At 43.5% G+C, this 14,534-nt stretch overlaps 1 protein-coding gene across 1 annotated transcript in view; it reads left to right on the forward strand.

Moving 5' to 3' along the window:
- The first annotated feature begins 616 nt into the window (after positions 1-616).
- The window catches only part of RHOBTB2 (Rho related BTB domain containing 2), a 79,874-nt gene continuing 65,956 nt past the window's right edge, over positions 617-14,534 (forward strand). Inside the window, exons 1-2 of the mRNA XM_073622302.1 lie at positions 617-674; positions 758-821. Of these exons, the coding sequence (XP_073478403.1) occupies positions 769-821 (53 nt within the window). The 5' untranslated portion in view covers positions 617-674; positions 758-768. The remainder of the gene's footprint in view (positions 675-757; positions 822-14,534) is intronic.

Consider the following 14,534-nt stretch of genomic DNA (forward strand, 5'->3'; position numbering starts at 1 on the left):
GCCGCGTACACACGATCGGACATTCCACCAACAAAATCCTGGATTTATTTCTGACGGATGTTGGCTCAAAGTTGTCTTGCATACACACGGTCGCACAAATGTTTGCGGAAATTCTTAACTTCAAGAACGCGGTGACCTACAACACGTACGAAGAGCCGAGAAAAATGAAGTTCAATAGCTAGTGCGGTTCTTCTGCTTGATTCCGAGCATTGCGTGAAACTTTGTGCATTGGAATTGTGTACACGCGATCGGAATTTACGACAACGGATTTTGTTATGGATTGAACAGTAAGTAACCTTTGCCTTTAATATTTTACAGGGTAGTCATTTTTAATAACACACATGCCAAAATGTCACATTGGAGTTGATGGAGTTGAGAAATAGGCTGATCGGAGACATGGAGCTCTCACCTGCATGTCTGAGATTGTGGCAGATCAGGTTAGCTATACGGGCTGTTCACGCCCTCCACATTCATTGTCCAATGTGAGTGACGTTTGAGGAGTAGGAGGGAGGACTGTATACAACACTAGATCCAATCCACCTGTCATTCCGTCTGCTGCCCATACACACCTGTATGCATCTGTGGGGCTCTGAATACAAACAACTGTCTGCACAGATTTCTGAATACAAGGCTACTAACTTCAGACAATTCCTTGGACGTTTCAGAACTCACAGGTATAGTATGTAAGCCAGTCTGAGCTTCCTAATGCATTGCAAGTTTTTATAGTTGATTTTCTCATGATATGTTCTCTGTACAGACTCCCCGAGGATGGAGGAAGGGGTGACAGACCTGATGGAGTTAACAGACTTCCAGTATAATGAGTGAGTATTGTACCCTGCAGCACTACCAACTATATTGGCTCTGATGACCTGTGATTACCCTATATACTTGCACTGAGCAGGGTCAACACATTGTGCATTTCACCCGAACAGCAGTGGCACATTTTACCCTGATTAGTACTGGTATATTGTGCCTTGAGCTCTGACGGTACGTTCTGTCCTGAGCAGCTATGAAACATGTACCCTGATCTGTGATGGTTGATTCTTCTATCAGCAGTGATGGCATAATCCGTCATGAGCGGTAATGGTAAATTTTTCCCTGAGCAGCACTGGTACATTGTGCCTTAAGGTTGGACAGTGCAATCCTCCATGGGCTGTGATAGTGTGCTCTGCCCTGAGCAGCTATAACACACATACCCTGATCTGTGATGGTGGATTCTGCTGCCCCCAAGCAGTGATGGCATAATCCACCATGACCGGTAATGGTGCATTTTTCCCTGAGTAGCGATGACCCACTCTTCCCTGAGCACTGATGGCAAACTTTACAATGAGCAGTAATGGCACAATACACTAAGCTGTGATAGCACATTCTACCCTGAGCTGTGGTGGCACATTTTACCCTAAGCTGTGATGGCACATTCTACCCTGAGCTGTGGTGGCACATTTTACCCTGAGCTGTGATGGCACATTCTGCCCTCTGCAGTAATGGCACCTTCTAGCCTGAGCTATGATGGCACATTTTACCCTGAGCAGTAATGGCACACTCCTCCCTGAGTTGTGATGGCACCTTTTTCCCTAAACAATAATAGCAAATTCTACTCTTAGGTGTGATAGCACATTCTATCCTGAACAGTAATGGCTACACTGAGCAGTAATGGCACATTCTACTTTGAGCAGTAATGGCACATTTTACTCTGAGCAGTAATGGCACATTTTACTCTGAGCAGTAATGGCACATTTTACTCTGAGCAGTAATGGCACATTTTACTCTGAGCAGCAATGGCAAATTTAACCCTGAGCAGTACTGGCGCGTTCTACTCTTAGGTGTGATGGTACATTCTACCTTGAGCAGTAATGGCACACTCTTCCCTGAGCTATGATGGCACCTTTTTTCCCTGAGCAGTAATAACACATTCTACTCTTAGGTGTGATAACATATATAAAAAACATACACATATTCTACCCTGAGTTACTATGGCATATTCTGCCCTGATCTGTGATGGTGTATCTTCCTTAAGCTGAAGTTGTACATATTTGCCAAAGCTGTGATGGAGCTTTTCATCCCGAACAGTGATGGCACATTCTGCCCTGAGCTGTGATCGTACATTTTGCCCTGAGCAATTATGTTTCGTTCTTCCCTGAGCTGTGATGGCAGACTGCCACCAGGGGAAATGGCACATACCACCCTGAACAGCAATGGCACATTTTTCCCTGAGTAGTATTGATACATTTTGCCCTGACCTGTGATGGTGCATGTTGCTCTGGACAGTGATGGTACATTCTACCTTGATCTGTCAACGAACATTCTCTATAAGCCATTTTTCCCGAGTTGTCATGGTGTATTCTTTTTTTTTTTTTTTTTTTTTTTTTTATTCTGCATAGTGTGTCTGATTTCTCATCAGCCTAGTGCATGAACATTTTTCCAGCACCAGTAACAGCACAATTGTTCATTGTATAATAGCTAATATCCATAGCTCGCTATGCATGCAGACACTGGGTCACCCGGGGTGACACAAGCCCAGTAAAGTCACACAGTGCTAGTGCTGTTATTGGATGATCAGATTTTTAGTCTGCCCGAGCAATGTCCAATATCAAATAGGTGGAAGGGTTAGACAGAATTTGCCATCACTGTTCAGTGAAGAATGTTCCATCACAACTTAGGGCAATACATATCATTGCAGCTCAAAGCAGAAATGCTCGAATGCCAAAAAAAAATCCCAAAAACATATGTACAAAGATGGCAAAAAAAAGCTTCAAAATTGGCTGAAAACGCTTAAATGTGAATGGGGATTAAAGTGTGCATGGATGCTTTTAGTAATTTATGAATGTTTATCCTTTTTGACGGTCCGTTCAGTGTTGGGTTTGCTTGTGAGTAAGTGATAAGAGCATGTGTTTATTATGAGACTGAAACAAAACCTGTTCTTGTGTTGAGCATGTTGTGTAACAGGATTTCCAGTTGAAGTGGAAATGGTTTAAATGCATTTAACCCCTTATGGTAGTAAATAAGAGAGGGATTCATCTCTGCAGTTGCCCATTATACTGTAACTTGAGCTGAAGCTCCAGATTGCCATGTTATGATGGCCCCCTCAGTCAGGTGTAATGCTCTAAGACAAATGCTTTCTAGCAGAGATACCCACCAAACCGCACAAATACCAGCAGAACAAGAAGCTCTGGGACAAGGGATAGTAATAGAAACTTGATTTTTTTTTTTTTTTTTTATGTTATGAGCGAATTATTTAGGATTTCCCAGGTAACAGTCTCCCAATAATTAAAGTGTATGTAAACCCCAACAATGCACTTCTCTTATTTGCTCTCATTTAGTCTGTTTAGAATACCATTGAAAGCAAAGTGTTATATATGTTTGATCATTGCCAAAAATACCCGTTGGTCATGCCAGAAAGTCAGAGCTGTCCTGTGTCTTCTGTACACTTCTGGTGTTATCTGAAAGAGTTCTCCTAGTTCTTATCCTGGCCTAGAGATGGATTAGCTTTTATGTTGTAGGGATCTAAACTGGAAGTGGTTGAGTAATTTAGCAAAAGGCACTGGGCATGGCTGACACCACTCAGTCCACAAAAATGCTCTACAAAAGGTCATTTCTGGCAGATCAACAGGCATTTTCCACTACTTGCAAGGTCTGTAAGGTGGAACTAAACCCTCCTCTCCTTTACCTCCAAGGAAGCGTCCATTTTAGCCCCTGTTTGATCAGCAGTTGTAATGAAAGGAGCAGGATGGAAAATGTTTCTCGAATTAACAAAATTCTAACTGTGAATGTGGTTCTTGTTCAAGAAAAATATTTCTTGTAATCTGGGATTTTGTTGAAATAGCAGGTCTGGGTGAGATTTTAAAGGCTTTCAGACAAAATTAGTTGACTTGATTACAACAAAGAATGACAAACAAACTTTCATTGGACATTCAAACGCAAATCGAACTATGTATAGCCAGCATTAGTTATGCAAATAGTGACTTTGTCTTAGAGTCCCGGCTGTCCACTCTCCCACTCTACTGTTTATTATAGATGTTCATCTCACTGAAGGGCCAACAACCAGAATCTAACATTTAGAACCTTTGTGTTTCATAAAGTACATTTCTTCATTCTTAAAAGTCGTGGACCATTTTACCCGGAACAAACCATCAATGTCTGTTCCTGGAAATTAAGGACAGTTTTCAGCTTTCATGACCGCTCTTGTGATTTGCATTACATTTGCCTGCTCCTGCCAAAGCTTCACAGGCACACTGATCTATCATGCAGCACCTTTAGCCTAACAACAGGCATTCCTTGCTATTAATATTTACCCATTAATTACAGATTTATCGGCTTTCATTTCTGTGTGAGCACATATTTATATTACGCAATATTTAATTTCATAGTTGTTACATTTAATGATATAGTTTTCTATTTTAAGACCTTTGCTATTCCATATTGCAACAGGTGTAGAAATGTGTAGATTAGCCATTAGAGGGAGCTGTCATTGGCTTAGTGACTCTCATAGACTTGCATTAAAGGGGTTGTAAGCCCTCCCAGTTTTTCACCTCAGTGCAGTTCTATGCACTGAGGTGAAAAACCTATTGTAGTGCACCAGGCCCCAGCCCAGCCCCCCCCCCGTTTTACTCACCGGAGCCCCTCCGTTCCCACGCCGGAGACACAGAACCCTATCTGGCTGGTGTCTCGGCTCTTGATTGGATAGATTGATGGCAGCACAGTCGATCAAATCCATTGACGTGGGCGCCGGGGGGGGGGGGGGGCCCCCCGAGTCCTGCTGTCTGCGTCTATGGACACAGCCAGTGCCTTGCAAAAAGTATTCACCCCCTTGGCATTTTTCGTGTTTTGTTGCTTCACAACCTGGAATTAACATGTATTGTTTGAGGATTTGCATCATTTAATTTACAGAATATGCAGAAGATGTTTTTTTTTATTGTGAAGCAAACAACAAATAGGACAAAATAACAGAAAAAGTCAATGCCCATTCCTCCTTGCAATACTGCTCCAGCTCCTTCAGGTTGGATGGTTTGCCCTTGTGAACAGCAATCTTTAAGTCGGACCACAGATTTTCTATTGGATTGAGGTCTGGGCTTTGACTAGGCCATTCCAACACATTTACATGTTTCCCCTTAAACCACTCAAGTGTTGCTTTAGCAATGTGTTTGGGGTCATTGTCCTGCTGGAAGGTGAACCTCCATCCTAGCCTCAAATCACACACAGAGTGGTACAGGTTTTGCTCAAGAATATCCCTGTATTTAGCACCATCCATCTTTCCCTCAACTCTGTCCAATTTCCCAGTCCCGGCTGCTGAAAAACATCCCCACAGCATGATGCTACCACCACCATGTTTCACTGTGGGGATGGTGTTCTTTGGGTGATGTGATGTGTTGGGTTTGCGCCACACATAGCGTTTTCTTTGATGGCCAAAAAGTTCAATTTCAGTCTCATCAGACCAGAGCACCTTCCTCCATACATTTTGGGAGTCTCCCACATGCCTTTTTCGCAAACTCAAAACATGCCATTTTGTTTTTTGCTGAAAGTAATGGCTTTCTTCTGGCCACTCTGCTATAAAGCCCAACTCTATGGAGCATACGGCTTATTGTCGTCCTATGTACAGATACTCCAGTCTCTGCTGTGGAACTCTGCAGCTCCTCCAGGGTTACCTTAGGTCTCTGTGCTGCCTCTCTGATTAATGCCCTCCTTGCCCGGTCCGTGAGTTTTGGTGTACGGCCGTCTCTTGGCAGGTTTGCTGTTGTGCCATGTTCTTCCCATTTGGTTATGATAGATTTGATGGTGCTCCTAGGGATCATCAAAGATTTGAATATTTTTTTATAACCTAATCCTGACTTGTACTTCTCAACAACATTGTCCCTTACTTGTTTGGAGAGTTCTTCGGTCTTCATGGCAGTGTTTGGTTAATGGTGCCTCTTGCTTAGGTGTTGCAGCCTCTGGGGCCTTTCAAAAAGGTGTGTATATGTAATGACAGATCATGAGACACTTAGATTGCACACAGGTGGACATCATTTCACTAATTATGTGACTTCTGAAGGTAATTGGTTGCACCAGACCTTTTTATGGGCTTAACAAAGGGGGTGAATACATACGCACATGCCAATTTTCATTTTTTTATTTCTGAAAAATAGTTTTATGTATATTTTTTTCTAATTTTACTTCACCAACTTAGGCTATTGTGTTCTGATCCATTACATAAAATTCAGATTAAAAAAACATTGAACTAAAGGCTATAATGTAACAAAATAGGTAAAAAGCCAAATATAGCTATTTGCATGGAGTTAAGCACCAGATATTGGACATTTTTATAAAAAGATACTAATAAGAACTTTGCATGTATCTGTTTGCTGTCAGGGCACCATCTCTGTTTTATTTAAGGTTCTGCCAGAATATTATGCAAAAAAAAAAAAAAAATTAGAAGTGGTTACACAAGGGCATCTTTCCAGGATACTCAATAAGAATGAACTCCACAGAAAAAAATTTGACCTGCTTTTTTAATTTACTGCCTTCGGGTGTAAAAGCTATTTGTGCACCTAGTACACTGAGTGATCATTCACTTAATGGCTGTGATGTGCATACTGTCCTAATAATGTGGGAAAATTGTGCAGTGAGAAGTTGGTGGTGTGTTGAGCTGCACACTCCCAGCCATACCTTCCAACCTTCTGAAATGGAGGAATACCTCTTAGCACAGATTATTAAGACAAAGTACACACCCTGCCACAACCCTCCATTACTCATACCATGTTAAACTGAAGTGCGATAATATTCCCCATCATAGTGCCCCCTACATCAGATATCCCCATCACAGTGCCCTCTTACATCGAATGTCCCCCCATCACAGTGCCCCCTTACATCAGGTAACTCCGCCACAGTATCTCCTTACATCAGGTGCCCCCACTACAGTGCCTCCTTACATCAGGTGTCCCCATCTCAGTGCCCCCCTGCATCAAGTGTCCCCTTCACAGCCCCCCCAACCTTCCAATGCCGTATGGTCCTCTTGTGAGACTGGATATGGGATACACATGTGACATTATTTATTGTTAGTACACCAGCGGTCCTAGCATCCAATGACTGCCAAGGTAGTGGGGGTGGGTGAAATGCGCTGGTAAATAGATAGCTAAAGGTCTGGGTAGGAGTGTCACTCAGTCCAGACCACAGTCCTCCATCTAGTAATGTCCGAATTATGGGCACCCTGTGAGTGGTATAATATAATCATTATACATAAAACTCTGGCTGATTTACTAGATTAGAGTATTTAATATACTACAAGGTGAGTGATAAGCACACCAACTTGCTTGGTCCTTTGTGGAAAGGACTTATATTTCTAGGGCTAAGCTCTTCAGATCCAGTATGCATTCACATACCAGATGATGACCTGATGGTGCCTTCCGGGGACAGCACAGTTAAGTGACTGGCAGCGAGAACAGGTTGCAAGTTTGGCATGTAACAGAATGTCGCCCAGCTGCTTCTGATTCCTGATAAGATCAAGCTGGAGAAAATCAGTTCATGTTGTACTCCCTGTCCATTGATCCCCCTCCTCCCTCTCCGGCATATTATAGTCACCACTGTTCTACTGTACCGTGCCTGCGTCACACACAGGAGCAGACTGGCGGATTCTGGACAGACATTCTGGACAAAGCTGGATATGGGTGCTGACTGCACAATGCGTGCATAATAATATATGTAATAAGAGAAGAAACACGTTGTATTTAATAGAGGGTGTGAACACCTGGCAGTAAAAGAATCTAATTTACATTTATGTTACGTGTTGTACAAGTAAGTAATCTAAGAGTAGTAATATTGTAGTAAGGATTCCAGCTTCCCAGGATCTGCAAGGACAAAGATACCTTGGTCATACTATCTGGGCATGCTGGGACCTGTAGTTACACACAGGCAAGAGAGCACACGGTTGACCTGTTGTAGTATGGGTAAAAATGTAAAGGTGAAGCAATTATTTCCCTTCCTGTAAGAAGGTGGCGCTATGTTCATTCTCAATGTTCCCACTGTATGTAGGAACCACAGTCCTCCATTTAGTAATGTCCGAATTATGGGCACCCTGTGAGTGGTATAATATAATCATTATACATAAAACTCTGGCTGATTTACTAGATTAGAGTATTTAATATACTACAAGGTGAGTGATAAGCACACCAACTTGCTTGGTCCTTTGTGGAAAGGACTTATATTTCTAGGGCTCCCTTCCTCGCTAGTTGGACTATGAACTATGGACTATGGGATTTGTAGTGAGCATAGAGCAGTGCACGTGACCAGGGGCGTAACTAGAAATAGCAGGGCCCCATAGCAAAATGTTGTATGGGGCCCCCCTGCAAACAGCCCCCCCCCCACAGCTGCCCTAGTGTCAATGCAGCGTGACCTGTGCACAATGCAGCGTGACCTGTGCACAATGCAGCGTGACCTGTGCCCCATGCAGCGTGACCTGTGCCCCATGCAGCGTGACCTGTGCCCCATGCAGCCTGACCTGTGCCCCATGCAGCCTGACCTGTGCACAATGCAGCGTGACCTGTGCCCCATGCAGCGTGACCTGTGCCCCATGCAGCGTGACCTGTGCCCCATGCAGCGTGACCTGTGCCCCATGCAGCGTGACCTGTGCCCAATGCAGCGTGACCTGTGCCCAATGCAGCGTGACCTGTGCCCCATACAATGTGACCTGTGCCCAATACAGCGTTGCCTGTGCCCAATACAGCGTTGCCTGTGCCCAATACAGCGTTGCCTGTGCCCAATACAGCGTTGCCTGTTCCCAATACAGCCTGGTCTGCCTGTGCCCCATACAGCCTCACCTGTGCAGAGGAAGAGGCAAGCCACCCGGATCAGCAGAGAGCAGGATTGCCCGCTGTAATAGCTTTCATTTGAATTTCCCGTCTTCCCGGGGCTCATCGTCACATAGCCCCACCTCTTGGCCTGACGCCTTTGATGACGTCACACGTCCCGCATTGGATTGGCGTTCTGTCTATCAAAGGCGCCGGGCCAAGAGGTGGAGCTATGTAACGTGAGCCCCGGAAACACTGGAAGTTCTAATGAAAGCTCTTACATCGGGCAATTCAGCTCTCTGCTGATCCAGGTGGCTTGCCTCTTCCTCTGCACAGGTGTGGCTGTATGGGGCACAGGCAGACCAGGCTGTATTGGGCACAGGCAACGCTGTATTGGGCACAGGTCACGCTGCACTGGGCACAGGTCACAGCTTGCCTCTTCCTCTCCCTTCCCCTGGCTGGGAGACTGTGCCGGCGGTGCTCTCATCCTCACTGGGCCCCACTTGGCTGCGGGCCCCATAGCGCCCGCATGGGTCGCTATGGTGGTAGTTACGCCCCTGCCCGTGACCAAAATTGACATGCACTGCTCGATCCAAGGAAACAAGTGAGGGGGAACAGAAAAGTTTTGGGAGGTCACGGAGGACATTACAAGGAGGCAGAAAAATGCAGGAAGAAATGATTTAATGAAAAATAGATTACAGGCCATTACTTGAATGTGTATGGATTATCTTTGGAGAATAAGGATATTGTTTTGTGTTACTGTAGGGTTCCAGATTAAAAAAAAAAAAAGTTAATGTAGAACTAAACCTGGAAAAAACACTCATCTACATCTGTCAGCAAACAAGTAGCCACTGGTAAAGTAGAACTTAACCTATTACTTAATGACAAAGTGGAAAATTAGATCAAATGAACAAGGCGGAAGTTTTATGCTTGAGCAAACAAATCAGGCTCTATGTTGTCCCACCTATTAAATACTCGCCTCACTCTGCTTCCATTAGATTAAGTCTTACTAATGGTTTTATTACAGCACATCATGCTACTATTGTAAAACACTTTATATTAATACTCTAATGCCGCGTACACACGGTCGGACTTTTCGACCGGACTTGTCCGACGGACCAAATCCGGCGGACAATCCGATCGTGTGTGGGCTTCACTGGACCTTCAGCTGGCTTTTCCAGTCGCAAATCTGACGGACTTTAGATTTGGAACATGCTTCAAATCTTTACGTCGTAACTCCGCCGGACCCAGAAATCCGCTCGTCTGTATGCTATTCCGACGGACAAAAACCAACGCTAGGGCAGCTATTGGCTACTGGCTATCAACTTCCTTATTTTAGTCTGGTGTACGTCATCACGTACGAATCCGTCTGACTTGTGTGATCGTGTGTAGGCAAGTCCGGTCGTTAGAAAGTCTGTTGAAAGTCCGCCAAAAGTCCGTCGAAAGTCTGTCGGACGGGCCGTCGGACTTTTGTAGCTGAAAAGTCCGACCGTGTGTACGCGGCATAACTTCTACAAAAAGCCTCCATATTTCTGATCCACTTTGACAGACCAACTCTTTAAAGATGTCTCCCTTCCAACCTTAACACAGGAGATGAGGGACAAAATGGAAGCAGACGGTATGATCCCTGAAATACTCCTCACCATTAAATCTCTTTAACCTTCCAAAACTTCTGGACCGGGGTGGCTTTTCAGCCCCCTATTACAAAACATACGCCTAAATCCTGGCTCTGTATCTAACTGATCTTTGCAATCACCTAAAATCCCACCAAGACCCTACCTCCCTTAAGGGCACTTATAGCAATGCTGCTAAAACCAGGCAAGGACCACCTAGACCCACACAACTTTTACCCTCGCTATCTCTTTATTAAATGTTGATATCAAACTGTTATCCAAAGTGCTAGCTACTAGACAAAACACCTTCCTTTCTGCCCTGATCCACAAAGATCAAGTGGGTTTTATCCCAAATAGACAGCCCCCAATACCCAGAGGAGATCCACTTAATCCACCTTCTCCATCAAAACAAACTTCAATGCCATTATCACTAGTTTTACACAAGGCTTTCAACGCTATCTCCTGGGACTATCTGCACTACATATTACAGAAATGGGAACTGGATAACGGCTTTCTATCCTGCGTAAAGTCACTTTATTCTCGTCCCTCAGCTAGCAATAAATACCTAAATCAACATTGCACCCCCTTCCCCATAGATAGAGGAATTCGCAGAGGCTGTCCTCTATCCCCAATTCAGTTTGTGCTCGCCTTGGAACCTTTGACACACCTTGTCAGGGTAAACTCTAGCATTCATGGCTTGAGCTCTGGTCCCCATACTTAAAAAGTTAGTTTCTTTGAGGCAACCTATTATTGACCCTAACCCAGCCTCTTATATCCCCACCCAACTTAACTGCTTTAAAATTATATGCCAAGGTTTCCAATCTATAAATAAGAGAGGTCAGTAGCTCTTAACATCTCTTTGCCCAATTAAATGCTTGAAACACTTAAATCATCTTTCAAATTCATGGAAGGAGAGGGACAACAACCACATAAAATCCCCAGGGAGGTAGGCAAACGGTGCACCACCTCATGGTGTCTTCCTAGCAACCAAGCACAACATGGAAAAGCAGAATGGAGAGCCAAAAACTTGATCCTCCGAATGTGGTACTTTATTATTACAGGGAGAATGTACAAAATGCAGAGGCTTAGGTTTTTCCTCAGCCAATGACTAGGATTAGGGCATATAGCCGAAATGTGTAAGCCACTGTATTTTGTACACTCTGCCTATTATAATAAAGTACTACATTCGGAAGAATGAGTTGCCGGTGTCTTGCCGAGAAAGTTCCCTCGACGGATAAGGACCCCCCCGTACTGCACAGGCGCAGCTCTTGCTCAGTACGAACTACTAGGAGCCGCCGAAGCAGAAAATCTTCAATCAGCTGTACACGGCGCCTGCGCCCTGGGTCCAGGTTCAAGCCCCACCATCCAAGTGGACCTAGAGGGGGAATAAAAAAGTGCCGAGCAAAGCGAGGCTGTGCCTGAAGCGTGGCGAGCGAAGCGTGGCGAGCGAAGCGAGCCCGCGAGGGGCCCTTTTACAGGCGCCGTGTACAGCTGATTTCCAACTGTTCCGCTTCGGCTATTTCCGGCGACTCCTACTGCGCAGGCGCAGCGCCTGCGCAATAGAGGGTGGTCCTTATCCAAGGGGGAACTTTCTCGGCAGAACACCGGCTCTTCATTCTACTTTTACATGTTCTTTCAAATTCACTTGGGCCGATGACCAGATGAAATACCCAGGAATCAACTGACCTCTAGTTACTTTGACTTATATTCAGCTTATTATATTCACACTATCCATAAGCTAAAATAACGTCCTGGACCCAACAAAACATACAGTTAGGTCCATATATATTTGGACACAGGCAGAATTTTAGATTATGTCAGGTATTTACCAAAACATATTAAAGCTATAGTTATATAATTGATATGGGCTGAACGTGCACACTCTCAGGTTTAATTTGAGGGTATGCACATCCAAATTGGAGGAGGGGTTTAGGAATTAAACCTCTTAAGAATAGCCATCCCTACTTTTTCAAGGGACCAAAAGTAATTGGACAATTAAATGAAAAGCTGTTTCATGGCCAGGAGTGGGCTACTCCTTCGTTATTTGTTCATCAGTTAAGCAGGAAAAAGGTCTGGAGTTGATTCTAAATGTGGTATTTGCATTTGGAATCTATTGCTGTGAACCTACATCATGCATTCAAAGGAGCTTTCCATGCAAGTGAAACAGGCCATTGTAAGGCTTCAAAAATGAAACAAATCCATAGCAGAAATATTAGGAGTGGCCAAATCAACAGTTTGGTACATTCTGAGGAAAAAAACGCACTGGTGAGCTCAGCAACATAAAAAGGCCTGGACGTCCACGAAAGACAACAGTGGTGGATGATCACAGGATCCTCTTTATGGTAAAGAAAAACCCATTCACAACATCGAGACAAGTGAAGTACACTCCAGGAGGTGGGAGTATCATTGTCAAAGTCTACAATTAAGAGAAGACTTCACGAGAACAAATACAGAGGGTTCACCACAAGGTGCAGGCTATTCATAAGCCTGAAGAATAGAAAAGCCAAATTAGACTTTGCCAAAAAAAATCTAAAAAAAAAGCAAAACCAGTTCTGGAAAAGCATTCTTTGGGTGGATGAAACAAAGATTAATCTGTACAAGAATGATGAGAAGAAAAATGTGTGGAGAAGGCTTGGAACAGCTCATGAGCCAAAGCACACAACGTCATTTGTAAAACATGGTGAACGCAGTGTGATGGCATGGGCATGCATGGCTTCCAGGGGCACTGGGTCATTGTTGTTTACTGATGATGTGACAGAAGACAGAAGCAGCCGGATGAATTTTGCAGTGTTTAGCGTTATACTGTCAGCCCAGATTCAGCCAAATTCAGCAAAGTTGATTGGACGGTGCTTCACAGTACAGATGGACAATGATCCAAAACACACTGCAAAAGCAACCCAGGAGCTTTTGGAGGAAAAGAAGTGGAATATTCTGCAATGGCCGAGTCAGTCACCTGATCTCAACCCAATTGAGCATGCATTTCACTTGCTGAAGGCAAAAACTAAAGGCAGAAAGACACACAAACAAAAAACAACTGAAGACAGCTGCAGTTAGAGCCTGGCAAAGCATCAGAAAGGAGGAAACCCAGTCTTTGGTAATGTCCATGGGTTCCAGACTTCAGGCAGTCATTGCCAGTAACGGATTCCCAACAAAATATAAAAAATGAATATTTTATTTATGATTATATTCATGTGTCCAATTACATTTAAACCCTTTAAAACTGTGTAAAAACAATGGTTGCAGTTACTAAAATTTGTACTTGATTTCTATGTTCAACCCCTTGAATTAAAGCTGAAAGTCTGTACTACAAATTCATTTGGATTGTTTCATTTTCATTTTATTCTGGTGGCATACAGAGCCAAAAGTATGAACATTGTGCTTGTGTCCAAATATATATGGTATCTAACTGTATCTTTGATGTAGGAAAATCAACAATATTAAAATATAATGTTCTACCAAAACTTTTATATTTATTTTGTACCCTTCCGATTCCTGTGACTTCCTTTGCTGTTACGTGTTTTCAAAACCATGTCATGTCCTTTGTCTGGCGTGACCTCAGGCCAAGGATTCCCAAATGGAACATGTACATTTATAGTTGTCAAGGAGGTCTGGGAGTCCGAAATTTCCTAAAATATTGTCAAGCCGCCCAAGTTACTTCCTTCACTGCCTTGTACTGAACCAAAGAGGCTCCTCTGTGGGTGAACGTAGAGGCCAAATCTTGCTCTTCTATGAACTTGAAAAGCACTACTCTGGATCCCCCATGATCTAAGGCCACAAACTATAAGTCCGATTTGACAAAGCGATTTGAGCTCCAGCCTTCCCTTCAATCTTTCACAGTAGTACAGGCTCTTCTCCTGAACTTGCTTACTCTTATTTCACTGCACACTGTAAGCTTCTTTTAATTGTTTTTTTTTTTTATTGAAAAGTAGACATGTGAGTTGCATTTGCACATTTAACAAGAAGGAAGTATTCAACTTACAGAAAAAAAAAAAAAAAAAATCACATAATTTTGCATTTTAGAAAGAGTTTGCATATAGACATCTGCTAGACAAGTACACATTTCAAGATACAAATCTCTCATACTGCCTAATCTAGAGCTAAGTATCAAATTATTTATGAATAAAGATAATACAGAAAAGAACTAACAACAATAACAAATATT

The sequence above is a fragment of the Aquarana catesbeiana genome, linkage group LG03, assembly GCF_042186555.1.
Source record: "Aquarana catesbeiana isolate 2022-GZ linkage group LG03, ASM4218655v1, whole genome shotgun sequence".
Classification (NCBI taxonomy): domain Eukaryota; kingdom Metazoa; phylum Chordata; class Amphibia; order Anura; family Ranidae; genus Aquarana; species Aquarana catesbeiana.